Source organism: Oncorhynchus nerka, unplaced genomic scaffold (assembly GCF_034236695.1).
Source record: "Oncorhynchus nerka isolate Pitt River unplaced genomic scaffold, Oner_Uvic_2.0 unplaced_scaffold_717, whole genome shotgun sequence".
Taxonomy (NCBI): domain Eukaryota; kingdom Metazoa; phylum Chordata; class Actinopteri; order Salmoniformes; family Salmonidae; genus Oncorhynchus; species Oncorhynchus nerka.
The window spans coordinates 296,251-311,213 of NW_027040466.1; the positions used below are offsets into that span (position 1 = coordinate 296,251).

Genomic DNA, 14,963 nt, shown 5'->3' on the forward strand with positions numbered 1-14,963 from the left:
CTGTTCCACAGCCTGCGAACTAATGCCCCTTGTTCTCCTCCTTTCCAAAACATAGTTATGGTAATAAGGATTCTGGGTATTATCACTGTTTTCTCTCCAGGCATCTTCATTAGCCCCAGATGACACAAGTTGCCAGGAAAAGATACAGAGAGAGATGCATTTAGTAAATGTGTTTTTAAACCGCGGATAATAGCTGTTATTTGACAGCCAGATAATTCCTATGATCAGATGTAGGATTGTTGTCAAGTGGCAGGCCATCATCTGGTTTACTTCTGATCGATTAGTGATGGATCACTGCAGGCATTATAAACCATGAATTATACTCTCATCGCCCTGACAACCACTTTACATACTAACTACCCTGCTTCCTGAAAATCCATATGTCACGCTTACTGCAATCTCCTCTCTGGTGTCTATACAGCTGGCCCCTGTCATGCTTACTGCAATCTCCTCTTTGGTGTCTATACAGCTGGCCCCTGTCATGCTTACTGCAATCTCCTCTCTGGTGTCTATACAGCTGGCCCCTGTCATGCTTACTGCAATCTCCTCTCTGGTGTCTATACAGCTGGCCCCTGTCACGCTTACTGCAATCTCCTCTCTGGTGTCTATACAGCTGGCCCCTGTCACGCTTACTGCAATCTCCTCTCTGGTATCTATAAAGCTGGCCCCTGTCATGCTTACTGCAATCTCCTCTCTGGTATCTATACAGCTGGCCCCTGTCATGCTTACTGCAATCTCCTCTCTGGTGTCTACACAGCTGGCCCCTGTCATGCTTACTGCAATCTCTGGTGTTTATACAGTTGGCCCCTGTCATGCTTACTGCAATATCCTCTCTGGTGTCTATACAGCTGGCCCCTGTCATGCTTACTGCAATCTCCTCTCTGGTGTCTATACAGCAGGCCCCTGTCATGCCTACTGCAATCTCCTCTCTGGTGTTTATACAGTTGGCCCCTGTCATGCTTACTGCAATCTCCTCTCTGGTGTTCATATAGGGGCCCCCGGACTCTATAGGGGACACTAGAGGGTTGTACTGTGAGTGAGAGGGCCTTGTTCAGTGTGCTCCGACAAAACCTGTGTCCCAATATGACGTGTCCATACTAGCATACCCCTTCAAATGCCCCAATACATTGATGCTGAAGTTCTCCGCTCGTGTAGACAGAGGACTAGATACACAAAGCAAGGGTTATGTGTGTTTCAGATTGACTCGCTTCAAATCAGGAAGTGCCTGTCCTTCCACATCGCATACTGTAACTAGCCTGGTGAGTCATGGTGGTGAGGTCTTCATTCTGGATACATTGGAAAGTCAGTATTAACCTGTATTAAAAGGTCAAATCCAACAGTACAGTATTCTAGTTCCTGGTATTAACCTAAAGGTCAAATCCTACAGTACAGTATTCTAGTTCCTGGTATTAACCTAAAGGTCAAATCCTACAGTACAGTATTCTAGTTCCTGGTATTAACCTAAAGGTCAAATCCTACAGTACAGTATTCTAGTTCCTAGTATTAACCTAAAGGTCAAATCCTACGGTACATTATTCTAGTTCCTAGTATTAACCTAAAGGTCAAATCCTACAGTACAGTATTCTAGTTCCTAGTATTAACCTAAAGGTCAAATCCTACAGTACAGTATTCTAGTTCCTAGTATTAACCTAAAGGTCAAATCCTACAGTACAGTATTCTAGTTCCTGGTATTAACCTAAAGGTCAAATCCAACAGTACAGTATTCTAGTTCCTAGTATTAACCTACAGGTCAAATCCTACAGTACAGTATTCTAGTTCCTGGTATTAACCTAAAGGTCAAATCCTACAGTACAGTATTCTAGTTCCTGGTATTAACCTAAAGGTCAAATCCTACAGTACAGTATTCTAGTTCCTGGTATTAACCTAAAGGTCAAATCCTATGGTACAGTAATCTAGTTCCTGGTATTACCCTAAAGGTCAAATCCAACAGTACAGTATTCTAGTTCCTGGTATTAACCTAAAGGTCAAATCCAACAGTACAGTATTCTACTTCCTGGTATTAACCTAAAGGTCAAATCCTACAGTACAGTATTCTAGTTCCTGGTATTAACCTAAAGGTCAAATCCTACAGTACAGTATTCTAGTTCCTGGTATTAACCTAAAGGTCAAATCCAACAGTACAGTATTCTAGTTCCTGGTATTAACCTAAAGGTCAAATCCTACAGTACAGTATTCTAGTTCCTGGTATCAACCTAAAGGTCAAATCCTACAGTACAGTATTCTAGTTCCTGGTATTAACCTAAAGGTCAAATCCTATGGTACAGTAATCTAGTTCCTGGTATTACCCTAAAGGTCAAATCCAACAGTACAGTATTCTAGTTCCTGGTATTAACCTAAAGGTCAAATCCAACAGTACAGTATTCTAGTTCCTGGTATTAACCTAAAGGTCAAATCCTACAGTACAGTATTCTACTTCCTGGTATTAACCTAAAGGTCAAATCCTACAGTACAGTATTCTAGTTCCTGGTATTAACCTAAAGGTCAAATCCAACAGTACAGTATTCTAGTTCCTGGTATTAACATGGATTAAAGGTAAAATCCTACAGTACAGTATTCTAGTTCCTGGTATTAACCTAAAGGTCAAATCCAACAGTACAGTATTCTACTTCCTGGTATTAACCTAAAGGTCAAATCCTACAGTATAGTATTCTAGTTCCTGGTATTAACCTAAAGGTCAAATCCTATGGTACAGTAATCTAGTTCCTGGTATTACCCTAAAGGTCAAATCCAACAGTACAGTATTCTAGTTCCTGGTATTAACCTAAAGGTCAAATCCAACAGTACAGTATTCTAGTTCCTGGTATTAACCTAAAGGTCAAATCCTACAGTACAGTATTCTAGTTCCTGGTATTAACCTAAAGGTCAAATCCTACAGTACAGTATTCTAGTTCCTAGTATTAACCTAAAGGTCCAATCCTACAGTACAGTATTCTAGTTCCTGGTATTAACATTGATTAAAGGTCAAATCCTACAGTACAGTATTCTACTTCCTGGTATTAACCTAAAGGTCAAATCCTACAGTACAGTATTCTAGTTCCTGGTATTAACCTAAAGGTCAAATCCTACAGTACAGTATTCTAGTTCCTGGTATTAACCTAAAGGTCAAATCCTACAGTATAGTATTCTAGTTCCTGGTATTAACATGGATTAAAGGTCAAATCCTACAGTACAGTATTCTAGTTCCTGGTATTAACCTAAAGGTCAAATCCAACAGTACAGTATTCTACTTCCTGGTATTAACCTAAAGGTCAAATCCTACAGTATAGTATTCTAGTTCATGGTATTAACCTAAAGGTCAAATCCTACAGTACAGTATTCTAGTTCCTGGTATTAACCTAAAGGTCAAATCCTACAGTACAGTATTCTAGTTCCTGGTATTAACCTAAAGGTCAAATCCTACAGTACAGTATTCTAGTTCCTGGTATTAACCTAAAGGTCAAATCCTACAGTACAGTATTCTACTTCCTGGTATTAACCTAAAGGTCAAATCCTACAGTACAGTATTCTACTTCCTGGTATTAACCTGTATTAAAAGGTCAAAGCCTACGGTACATAGTACTATAAACATGTTCTCTCCATCAGCTCTCTGATTCTACCTGCAGGGTTACTGGGAATCCCCACTCTCTACCTGCAGGGTTACTGGGAATCCCCACTCTCTACCTGCAGGGTTACTGGGAATCCCCACTCTCTACCTGCAGGGTTACTGGGAATCCCCACTCTCTACCTGCAGGGTTACTGGGAATCCCCACTCTCTACCTGCAGGGTTACTGGGAATCCCCACTCTCTACCTGCAGGGTTACTGGGAATCCCCACTCTCTACCTGCAGGGTTACTGGGAATCCCCACTCTCTACCTGCAGGGTTACTGGGAATCCCCACTCTCTACCTGTAGGGTTACTGGGAATCCCCACTCTCTACCTGTAGGGTTACTGGGAATCCCCACTCTCTACCTGTAGGGTTACTGGGAATCCCCACTCTCTACCTGCAGGGTTACTGGGAATCCCCACTCTCTACCTGCAGGGTTACTGGGAATCCCCACTCTCTACCTGCAGGGTTACTGGGAATCCCCACTCTCTACCTGCAGGGTTACTGGGAATCCCCACTCTCTACCTGCAGGGTTACTGGGAATCCCCACTCTCTACCTGCAGGGTGACTGGGAATCCCCACTCTCTACCTGCAGGGTTACTGGGAATCCCCACTCTCTACCTGCAGGGTTACTGGGAATCCCCACTCTCTACCTGCAGGGTTACTGGGAATCCCTACTCTCTACCTGCAGGGTGACTGGGAATCCCCACTCTCTACCTGCAGGGTTACTGGGAATCCCCACTCTCTACCTGCAGGGTTACTGGGAATCCCCACTCTCTACCTGCAGGGTTACTGGGAATCCCTACTCTCTACCTGCAGGGTTACTGGGAATCCCCACTCTCTATCTGCAGGGTTACTGGGAATCCCCACTCTCTACCTGCAGGGTTACTGGGAATCCCCACTCTCTACCTGCAGGGTTACTGGGAATCCCCACTCTCTACCTGCAGGGTTACTGGGAATCCCCACTCTCTACCTGCAGGGTTACTGGGAATCCCCACTCTCTATCTGCAGGGTTACTGGGAATCCACACTCTCTACCTGCAGGGTTACTGGGAATCCCCACTCTCTACACATCAACATCAGTCACCCACGAAGCATCGTTACCCATCGCTCCACAAAAGCCGCGGGGGAACAACTACTTCAAGGTCTCAGAGAAAGTGACGTTACCGATTGAAATGCTATTAGCGCGCACCACCTCTAACTAGCTAGACATTTTACATCCGTTACATGGGTGAATGACAGGGCCATTTCACATCCGTTACATGGGCGAAGGACAGGGCCATTTCACATCCGTTACATGGGCGAAGGACAGGGCCATTTCACATCCGTTACATGGGAGAAGGACAGGGCCATTTCACATCCGTTACATGGGAGAAGGACAGGGCCATTTCACATCCGTTACATGGGAGAAGGACAGGGCCATTTCACATCCGTTACATGGGCGAAGGACAGGGCCATTTCACATCCGTTACATGGGAGAAGGACAGGGCCATTTCACATCCGTTACATGGGAGAAGGACAGGGCCATTTCACATCCGTTACATGGGAGAAGGACAGGGCCATTTCACATCCGTTACATGGGCGAAGGACAGGGCCGTTTGAAATGAGAGATATTTCATATCAAAAGAAAAGAGAAGGTCTAGGTGAGCCTCTAACGTCTCCCAGTGACTCAACCAACGTGGTCCTATACTTATACAGTAACTGTACGAACACACAGAGCCTTCAGAAAGGATTCACACCCCGTGGGGTTACCCTACATTTAGTTTCAGTTACAGCCTGAATTTAAAACGGATAACATTTAGATTTTGCGTCACGTCTACAAACAGTACCCCGTAATGTCAAAGTGGAATTATGTTTACAAAATAATAATAAATATGTAAAAACTGAAATGTCTTGAGTCAATAAAGTATTCCACCCCTTTGTTAATTAAGGCAAGCCTGAATAAGTTCAGGAGTCAAAATGTGCAAGTCAGATAATATGTTGCATGGACTCACTCTGTGTGCAACGATGTTGTACAACGCCATATTTTAATGACTACCCCATATCTGTGCTCCACACATACAATTATCTATAAGGTCCCTCAGTCGAGCAGTGAATTTCAAGCACAGACTCAACGACAAAGACCAGGGAGGTTTTCCAATGCCTCGCAAAGAAGGGCACCTATTGGTAGATGAGTAAAAAATAAAACATTGAATATCCCTTCGAGCCTGGTGAAGTTATTAACTACACTTTGGTGTATCAATACACCCAGTCACTACAAAGATACAGGCGTCCTACCTAACTTAGTTGCCAGAGAGGAAGGAAACCGCACAGGGATTTCACCATGAGGCCAATGGTGACTTTAAAACAGTTACAGAGTTCTAAGGTTGTGATAGGAGAACACTGAGGATGGATCAGCAACATTGAAGTTACTCCACAACACCGACCTAAATCACAGAGGGAAAAGAAGCCTTTACAGAATAAAAAATATTCCAAAACACGCTTCCTGTTTGCAATAAGACACTAAAGTAATAATGCAAAATATTTGTCAGAGAAATGGACTTTGTCTTCTGAATACAAATGGAGGTGGCTGCATCATGTTATGGGTATGCTTGTCATCGGCAGGGATTAGGGAGTTTTTTAAGATAACAATAAATGGATCAGGACCTATCATAAGGACAACAAGATAATGTTCTTCTGTTCTTCTGAAAGAGACAAACATGTTTTCATGTTTCCTTAGACCCATCTAAAATAATGGATTTATTGTGGTGCTGCAGGCTGTATTACATGGATTTATTGTGGTGCTGCAGACTGTATTACATGGATTTATTGTGGTGCTGCAGACTGTATTACATGGATTTATTGTGGTGCTGCAGGTAGACTGTATTACATGGATTTATTGTGGTGCTGCAGGTAGACTGTATTACATGGATTTATTGTGGTGCTGCAGACTGTATTACATGGATTTATTGTGGTGCTGCAGGTAGACTGTATTACATGGATTTATTGTGGTGCTGCTGTAGGATTTATTGTGGTGCTGCAGGTAGACTGTATTACATGGATTTATTGTGGTGCTGCAGGTAGACTGTATTACATGGATTTATTGTGGTGCTGCAGGTAGACTGTATTACATGGATTTATTGTGGTGCTGCAGGTAGACTGTATTACATGGATTTATTGTGGTGCTGCAGGTAGACTGTATTACATGGATTTATTGTGGTGCTGCAGGTAGACTGTATTACATGGATTTATTGTGGTGCTGTAGGCTGTATTACATGGATTTATTGTGGTGCTGTATTACATGGATTTATTGTGGTGCTGCAGGTAGGATTTATTGTGGTGCTGCAGGTGTATTACATGGATTTATTGTGGTGCTGCAGGTAGACTGCATGGATTTATTGACTGTATTACATGGATTTATTGTGGTGCTGCAGGTAGACTGTATTACATGGATTTATTGTGGTGCTGCAGGATTTATTGTGGTGCTGTAGACTGTATTACATGGATTTATTGTGGTGCTGCAGGTAGACTGTATTACATGGATTTATTGTGGTGCTGCAGGTAGACTGTATTACATGGATTTATTGTGGTGCTGCAGGATTTATTGTGACTGTATTACATGGATTTATTGTGGTGTGGTGCTGTAGACTGTATTACATGGATTTATTGTGGTGCTGCAGACTGTATTACATGGATTTATTGTGGTGCTGCAGACTGTATTACATGGATTTATTGTGGTGCTGCAGACTGTATTACATGGATTTATTGTGGTGCTGTAGACTGTATTACATGGATTTATTGTGGTGCTGCAGTAGACTGTATTACATGGATTTATTGTGGTGCTGCAGACTGTATTACATGGATTTATTGTGGTGCTGCAGGTAGACTGTATTACATGGATTTATTGTGATGCTGCAGGTAGACTATATTACATGGATTTATTGTGGTGCTGCAGGTAGACTGTATTACATGGATTTATTGTGGTGCTGACTGTATTACATGGATTTATTGTGGTGCTGCAGGTAGACTGTATTACATGGATTTATTGTGGTGCTGCAGGTAGACTGTATTACATGGATTTATTGTGGTGCTGCAGGTAGACTGTATTACATGGATTTATTGTGGTGCTGCAGGTAGACTGTATTACATGGATTTATTGTGGTGCTGCAGACTGTATTACATGGATTTATTGTGGTGCTGCAGGTAGACTGTATTACATGGATTTATTGTGGTGCTGCAGACTGTATTACATGGATTTATTGTGGTGCAGGTAGACTGTATTACATGGATTTATTGTGGTGCTGCAGGTAGACTGTATTACATGGATTTATTGTGGTGCTGCAGGTAGACTGTATTACATGGATTTATTGTGGTGCTGCAGGTAGACTGTATTACATGGATTTATTGTGGTGCTGCAGGTAGACTGTATTACATGGATTTATTGTGGTGCTGCAGGTAGACTGTATTACATGGATTTATTGTGGTGCTGCAGGTAGACTGTATTACATGGATTTATTGTGGTGCTGCAGGTAGACTGTATTACATGGATTTATTGTGGTGCTGCAGGTAGACTGTATTACATGGATTTATTGTGGTGCTGCAGACTGTATTACATGGATTTATTGTGGTGCTGCAGGTAGACTATATTACTGTATTTATTGTGGTGCATGGATTTATTGTGGTGCTGCAGGTAGACTGTATTACATGGATTTATTGTGGTGCTGCAGGTAGACTGTATTACATGGATTTATTGTGGTGCTGCAGGTAGACTGTATTACATGGATTTATTGTGGTGCTGCAGGTAGACTGTATTACATGGATTTATTGTGGTGCTGCAGGTAGACTGTATTACATGGATTTATTGTGGTGCTGCAGGTAGACTGTATTACATGGATTTATTGTGGTGCTGCAGGTATTACATGGATTTATTGTGGTGCTGCACATGGATTTATTGTGGTGCTGCAGGTTTACTGTATTACATGGATTTATTGTGGTGCTGCAGGTAGACTGTATTACATGGATTTATTGTGGTGCTGCAGGTAGACTGTATTACATGGATTTATTGTGGTGCTGCAGGTAGACTGTATTACATGGATTTATTGTGGTGCTGCAGGTAGACTGTATTACATGGATTTATTGTGGTGCTGCAGGTAGACTGTATTACATGGATTTATTGTGGTGCTGCAGGTAGACTGTATTACATGGATTTATTGTGGTGCTGCAGGATTTATTGACTGTATTACATGGATTTATTGTGGTGCTGCAGGTAGACTGTATTACATGGATTTATTGTGGTGCTGCAGGTAGACTGTATTACATGGATTTATTGTGGTGCTGCAGGTAGACTGTATTACATGGATTTATTGTGGTGCTGCAGGTAGACTGTATTACATGGATTTATTGTGGTGCTGTAGACTGTATTACATGGATTTATTGTGGTGCTGCAGGTAGACTGTATTACATGGATTTATTGTGGTGCTGCAGGTAGACTGTATTACATGGATTTATTGTGGTGCTGCAGGTAGACTGTATTACATGGATTTATTGTGGTGCTGCAGGTAGACTGTATTACATGGATTTATTGTGGTGCTGCAGGTAGACTGTATTACATGGATTTATTGTGGTGCTGCAGGTAGACTGTATTACATGGATTTATTGTGGTGCTGTGCTGCAGGATTTATTGTGAGGTAGACTGTATTACATGGATTTATTGTGGTGCTGCAGGTAGACTGTATTACATGGATTTATTGTGGTGCTGCAGGTAGACTGTATTACATGGATTTATTGTGGTGCTGCAGGTAGACTGTATTACATGGATTTATTGTGGTGCTGCAGGTAGACTGTATTACATGGATTTATTGTGGTGCTGCAGGTAGACTGTATTACATGGATTTATTGTGGTGCTGCAGGTAGACTGTATTACATGGATTTATTGTGTGGTGCTGCAGGTAGACTGTATTACATGGATTTATTGTGATGCTGCAGGTAGGCTGTATTACATGGATTTATTGTGGTGCTGCAGGTAGACTGTATTACATGGATTTATTGTGGTGGTGCAGACTGTATTACATGGATTTATTGTGATGGTGCAGACTGTATTACATGGATTTATTAGACTTTATAAAATGTAGATGTTCCGAAGGACTGCATCAGCTTGTAGGCTATGTGTGGAAGCCAGGAGATGCTAAATGTGGTTTACTCACCAGTTGAGCACAAAGCTGTTGTGAAATTTCATGTGATGGATCAATAAAGTTATTTAATATTGACTCACCGGTTGAACAGAAAGTTGTTTCCATGTGAAGGAACAATAAAGTTCTGTTTCCCTGTTAGGGAACAATAAAGTTCTGTTTCCCTGTGAAGGAACAATAAAGTTCTGTTTCCCTGTTTAGGGAACAATAAAGTTCTGTTTCCCTGTGAGGGAACAATAAAGTTCTGTTTCCCTGTGAGGGAACAATAAAGTTCTGTTTCCCTGTGAAGGAACAATAAAGTTCTGTTTCCCTGTGAGGGAACAATACAGTTCTGTTACAAATGACTTACCGGTTGAGCAGGAAGCCATTGTCGCTGCAGGTGAGAGCCTCCAGGAGAACCTTCTTCTCTGAGATGGCTGTTGTGGAGTGGAACTTCATCCAGATGAACTCCCACACGTCCTCATCCATCAGAGACACGCCTGTACAGTACACTATGTCACGCACGTTGGGAGGGATCCTGCAGGGAAGGGTACACACACCACACACACACACACACATGCACAGCACACACACCACACACACGCATACACACAAACACGCATACAAGCAGGCACACACACAAACCAATTACATTACCAATTTCATTCTCCTTTAAACTACCACAATAACATTAGTATTCAGTATTTCCTGCTGTTTGTGTCAGTCAGGCTTCTTTTCAGCTCTTCCTCACTTTATCATTTTTAACCTCAAAGGATTTTTACCCTGATTAAACAAAGGTTAACAAATCAATACCAAGCGGACCAGAATCCTCAGAGAAGTCAAAGAGATTGACTATCTAACAGCGTTGTGTAAACAGAGTGTAAACAGAGTGTATATTAGCTTGGAACAGAGACCTTACAGAGTGTAAACAGAGTGTAAACAGAGTGTATATTAGCTTGGAACAGAGACCTTACAGAGTGTAAACAGAGTGTAAACAGAGTGTAAACAGAGTGTATATTAGCTAGGCACAGAGTCCTTACAGAGTGTAAACAGAGTGTAAACAGAGTGTATATTAGCTAGGAACAGAGCCCTTACAGAGTGTAAACAGAGTGTATATTAGCTAGGAACAGAGCCCTTAAACAGAGTGTAAACAGAGTGTATATTAGCTAGTAACAGAGCCCTTAAACAGAGTGTAAATAGAGTGTATATTAGCTTTGAACAGACACCTTACAGAGTGTAAACAGAGTGTATATTAGCTAGGAACAGAGCCCTTACAGAGTGTAAACAGAGTGTAAACAGTGTATATTAGCTAGGAACAGAGCCCTTAAACAGAGTGTAAACAGAGTGTAAACAGAGTGTATATTAGCTAGGAACAGAGCCCTTAAACAGAGTGTAAACAGAGTGTATATTAGCTAGGAACAGAGCCCTTACAGAGTGTAAACAGAGTGTAAACAGAGTGTAAACAGAGCCCTTACAGAGTGTAAACAGAGTGTAAACAGAGCCCTTACCGAGTGTAAACAGAGCCCTTACAGAGTGTAAACAGAGTGTAAACAGAGCCCTTACCGAGTGTAAACAGAGCCCTTACCGTGTGTAAACAGAGCCCTTACCGAGTGTAAACAGAGTGTAAACAGAGCCCTTACCGAGTGTAAACAGAGTGTAAACAGAGTGTAAACAGAGCCCTTACCGAGTGTAAACAGAGTGTAAACAGAGCCCTTACCGAGTGTAAACAGAGTGTAAACAGAGCCCTTGTTGGTTTTGCTTCCGTTTTTGACACGTCAGCTGCTTCTCCCGTTCACATCTCAGCGAGGCGCAATAATGTTGTAGACATTATACTACTATACATATTAAACTAGAGACATTGGTCTGCTTTTTTTTAACAATGGCAGAACATGCTCCATCTCTATATAGTGTGTCTATAGTTTACTCACACAGGTAAAAAAAAACTAAATGAAAGCGTTTAGAAATGGACTGTTTTGCGTCAATGGCGATGCTAATGTTAAAATGTCCTGGGGGTTGTTGTGGGTTGAGCACCATTACATTTGTTTTCATCCGACAAAATCATTTTAGATGCTCCATTGATGGAGCATCTAACGCGTTTTTGTCTCAGCTCAAAGTACCCAGAAATAATACGACTGTATTTTGTGTGACGTCGTAAAAATCAACCAACACGCTTTAACCAATCAGGTTGTCTGAATCCTGTCCCTGATTGTGTCCATCTATTAACATGTTAAAAACCCTCATGGGTGACTGCGTGTGTTGTCAATATGTTAAGAGGTTGTTTGTTGAAACGTTGCGTCCACAGGTTCCGCTCCCTGTGATGTTGTAGTTGCGTTCACAGGTCCGTGATGTTGTAGTTGCGTCCACAGGTCCATGATGGTGTAGTTGCGTCCACAGGTCCGTGATGTTGTAGTTGCGTCCACAGGTCCTTGATGTTGTAGTTGCGTCCACAGGTCCGTGATGTTGTAGTTGCGTCCACAGGTCCATGATGTGTGATGTTGCGTCCACACATGTTGTCCCACAGGTTGATGTTGTAGTTGCGTCCACAGGTCCGTGATGTTGTAGTTGCGTCCACAGGTCCATGATGTTGTAGTTGCGTCCACAGGTCCGTGATGTTGTAGTTGCGTCCACAGGTTCCGCTCCCTGTGATGTTGTAGTTGCGTCCACAGGTTCCGCTCCCTGTGATGTTGTAGTTGCGTCCACAGGTCCGTGATGTTGTAGTTGCGTCCACAGGTCCGTGATGTTGTAGTTGCGTCCACAGGTCCATGATGTTGTAGTTGCGTCCACAGGTCCGTGATGTTGTAGTTGCGTCCACAGGTCCATGATGTTGTAGTTGCGTCCACAGGTCCGTGATGTTGTAGTTGCGTCCACAGGTCCGTGATGTTGTAGTTGCGTCCACAGGTCCGTGATGTTGTAGTTGCGTCCACAGGTCCGTGATGTTGTAGTTGCGTCCACAGGTCCGTGATGTTGTAGTTGCGTCCACAGGTTCCGCTCCCTGTGATGTTGTAGTTGCGTCCACAGGTTCTCCTGTGATGTTGTAGTTGCGTCCACAGGTCCGCTCCCTGTGATGTTGTAGTTGCGTCCACAGGTCCCGCTCCCTGTGATGTTGTAGTTGCGTCCACAGGTCCATGATGTTGTAGTTGCGTCCACAGGTCCATGATGTTGTAGTTGCGTCCACAGGTTCCGCTCCCTGTGATGTTGTAGTTGCGTCCACAGGTTCCGCTCCCTGTGATGTTGTAGTTGCGTCCACAGGTTCCGCTCCCTGTGATGTTGTAGTTGCGTCCACAGGTTCCGCTCCCTGTGATGTTGTAGTTGCGTCCACAGGTTCCGCTCCCTGTGATGTTGTAGTTGCGTCCACAGGGTCCGCTCCCTGTGATGTTGTAGTTGCGTCCACAGGTCCATGATGTTGTAGTTGCGTCCACAGGTCCGTGATGTTGTAGTTGCGTCCACAGGTCCGCTCCCTGTGATGTTGTAGTTGCGTCCACAGGTCCACAGGTCCATGATGTTGTAGTTGCGTCCACAGGTCCGCTCCCTGATGTTGTAGTTGCGTCCACAGGTCCGCTGATGTTGTAGTTGCGTCCACAGGTCCATGATGTTGTAGTTGCGTCCACAGGTCCACTCCCTGTGATGTTGTAGTTGCGTCCACAGGTTCCGCTCCCTGTGATGTTGTAGTTGCGTCCACAGGTCCATGATGTTGTAGTTGCGTCCACAGGTTCCGCTCCCTGTGATGTTGTAGTTGCGTCCACAGGTTCCGCTCCCTGTGATGTTGTAGTTGCGTCCACAGGTCCATGATGTTGTAGTTGCGTCCACAGGTCCATGATGTTGTAGTTGCGTCCACAGGTTCCGCTCCCTATGATGTTGTAGTTGCGTCCACAGGTTCCGCTCCCTGTGATGTTGTAGTTGCGTCCACAGGTCCGCTCCCTGTGATGTTGTAGTTGCGTCCACAGGTCCGCTGTTGTAGTTGCCCACTGTGATGTTGTAGTTGCGTCCACAGGTTCCATCCCTGTGATGTTGTAGTTGCGTCCACAGGTTCCGCTCCCTGTGATGTTGTAGTTGCGTCCACAGGTCCGCTCCCTGTGATGTTGTAGTTGCGTCCACAGGTCCATGATGTTGTAGTTGCGTCCACAGGTCCATGATGTTGTAGTTGCGTCCACAGGTCCCTGTGATGTTGTAGTTGCGTCCACAGGTTCCGCTCCCTGTGATGTTGTAGGTTGCGCTCCACAGGTTCCGCCGCTCCCTGTGATGTTGTAGTTGCGTCCACAGGTTCCGCTCCCTGTGATGTTGTAGTTGCGTCCACAGGTCCATGATGTTGTAGTTGCGTCCACAGGTCCATGATGTTGTAGTTGCGTCCACAGGTCCGCTCCCTGTGATGTTGTAGTTGCGTCCACAGGTTCCGCTCCCTGTGATGTTGTAGTTGCGTCCACAGGTTCCGCTCCCTGTGATGTTGTAGATGCGTCCACAGGTCCATGATGTTGTAGTTGCGTCCACAGGTTCCGCTCCCTGTGATGTTGTAGTTGCGTCCACAGGTTCCGCTCCCTGTGATGTTGTCCAGGTTCCGCGTCCACAGGTTCCGCTCCCTGTGATGTTGTAGTTGCGTCCACAGGTTCCGCTCCCTGTGATGTTGTAGTTGCGTCCACAGGGTCCGCTCCCTGTGATGTTGTAGTTGCGTCCACAGGTCCATGATGTTGTAGTTGCGTCCACAGGTCCATGATGCTGTAGTTGCGTCCACAGGGTCCGCTCCCTGTGATGTTGTAGTTGCGTCCACAGGTCCATGATGTTGTAGTTGCGTCCACAGGGTCCGCTCCCTATGATGTCGTAGTTGCGTCCACAGGTCCATGATGTCGTAGTTGCGTCCACAGGTCCATGATGTTGTAGTTGCGTCCACAGGTTCCGCTCCCTGTGATGTTGTAGTTGCGTCCACAGGTCCGCTCCCTGTGATGTTGTAGTTGCGTCCACAGGTCCGCTCCCTGATGTTGTACAGGTTGCGTTGTAGTTGCACATCCATGTTCCGCTCCCTGTGATGTTGTAGTTGCGTCCACAGGTTCCGCTCCCTGTGATGTTGTAGTTGCGTCCACAGGTTACGCTCCCTGTGATGTTGTAGTTGCGTCCACAGGTTCCGCTCCCTGTGATGTTGTAGTTGCGTCCACAGGTTCCGCTCCCTGTGATGTTGTAGTTGCGTCCACAGGTTCCGCTCCCTGTGATGTTGTAGTTGCGTCC

The 14,963-nt window shown here is 44.3% G+C and overlaps 1 protein-coding gene across 1 annotated transcript in view; it reads right to left on the reverse strand.

Annotated features, from left to right (window-relative positions):
* LOC135571167 (thyrotropin-releasing hormone-degrading ectoenzyme-like) overlaps positions 1-10,461 on the reverse strand; it is a 37,083-nt gene extending 26,622 nt beyond the window's left edge. The window contains exon 1 of the mRNA XM_065016956.1: positions 10,120-10,461. Coding sequence (XP_064873028.1) covers positions 10,120-10,328 — 209 coding nt within the window. The 5' untranslated portion in view covers positions 10,329-10,461. The remainder of the gene's footprint in view (positions 1-10,119) is intronic.
* Between the last annotated feature and the right edge of the window lie 4,502 nt (positions 10,462-14,963).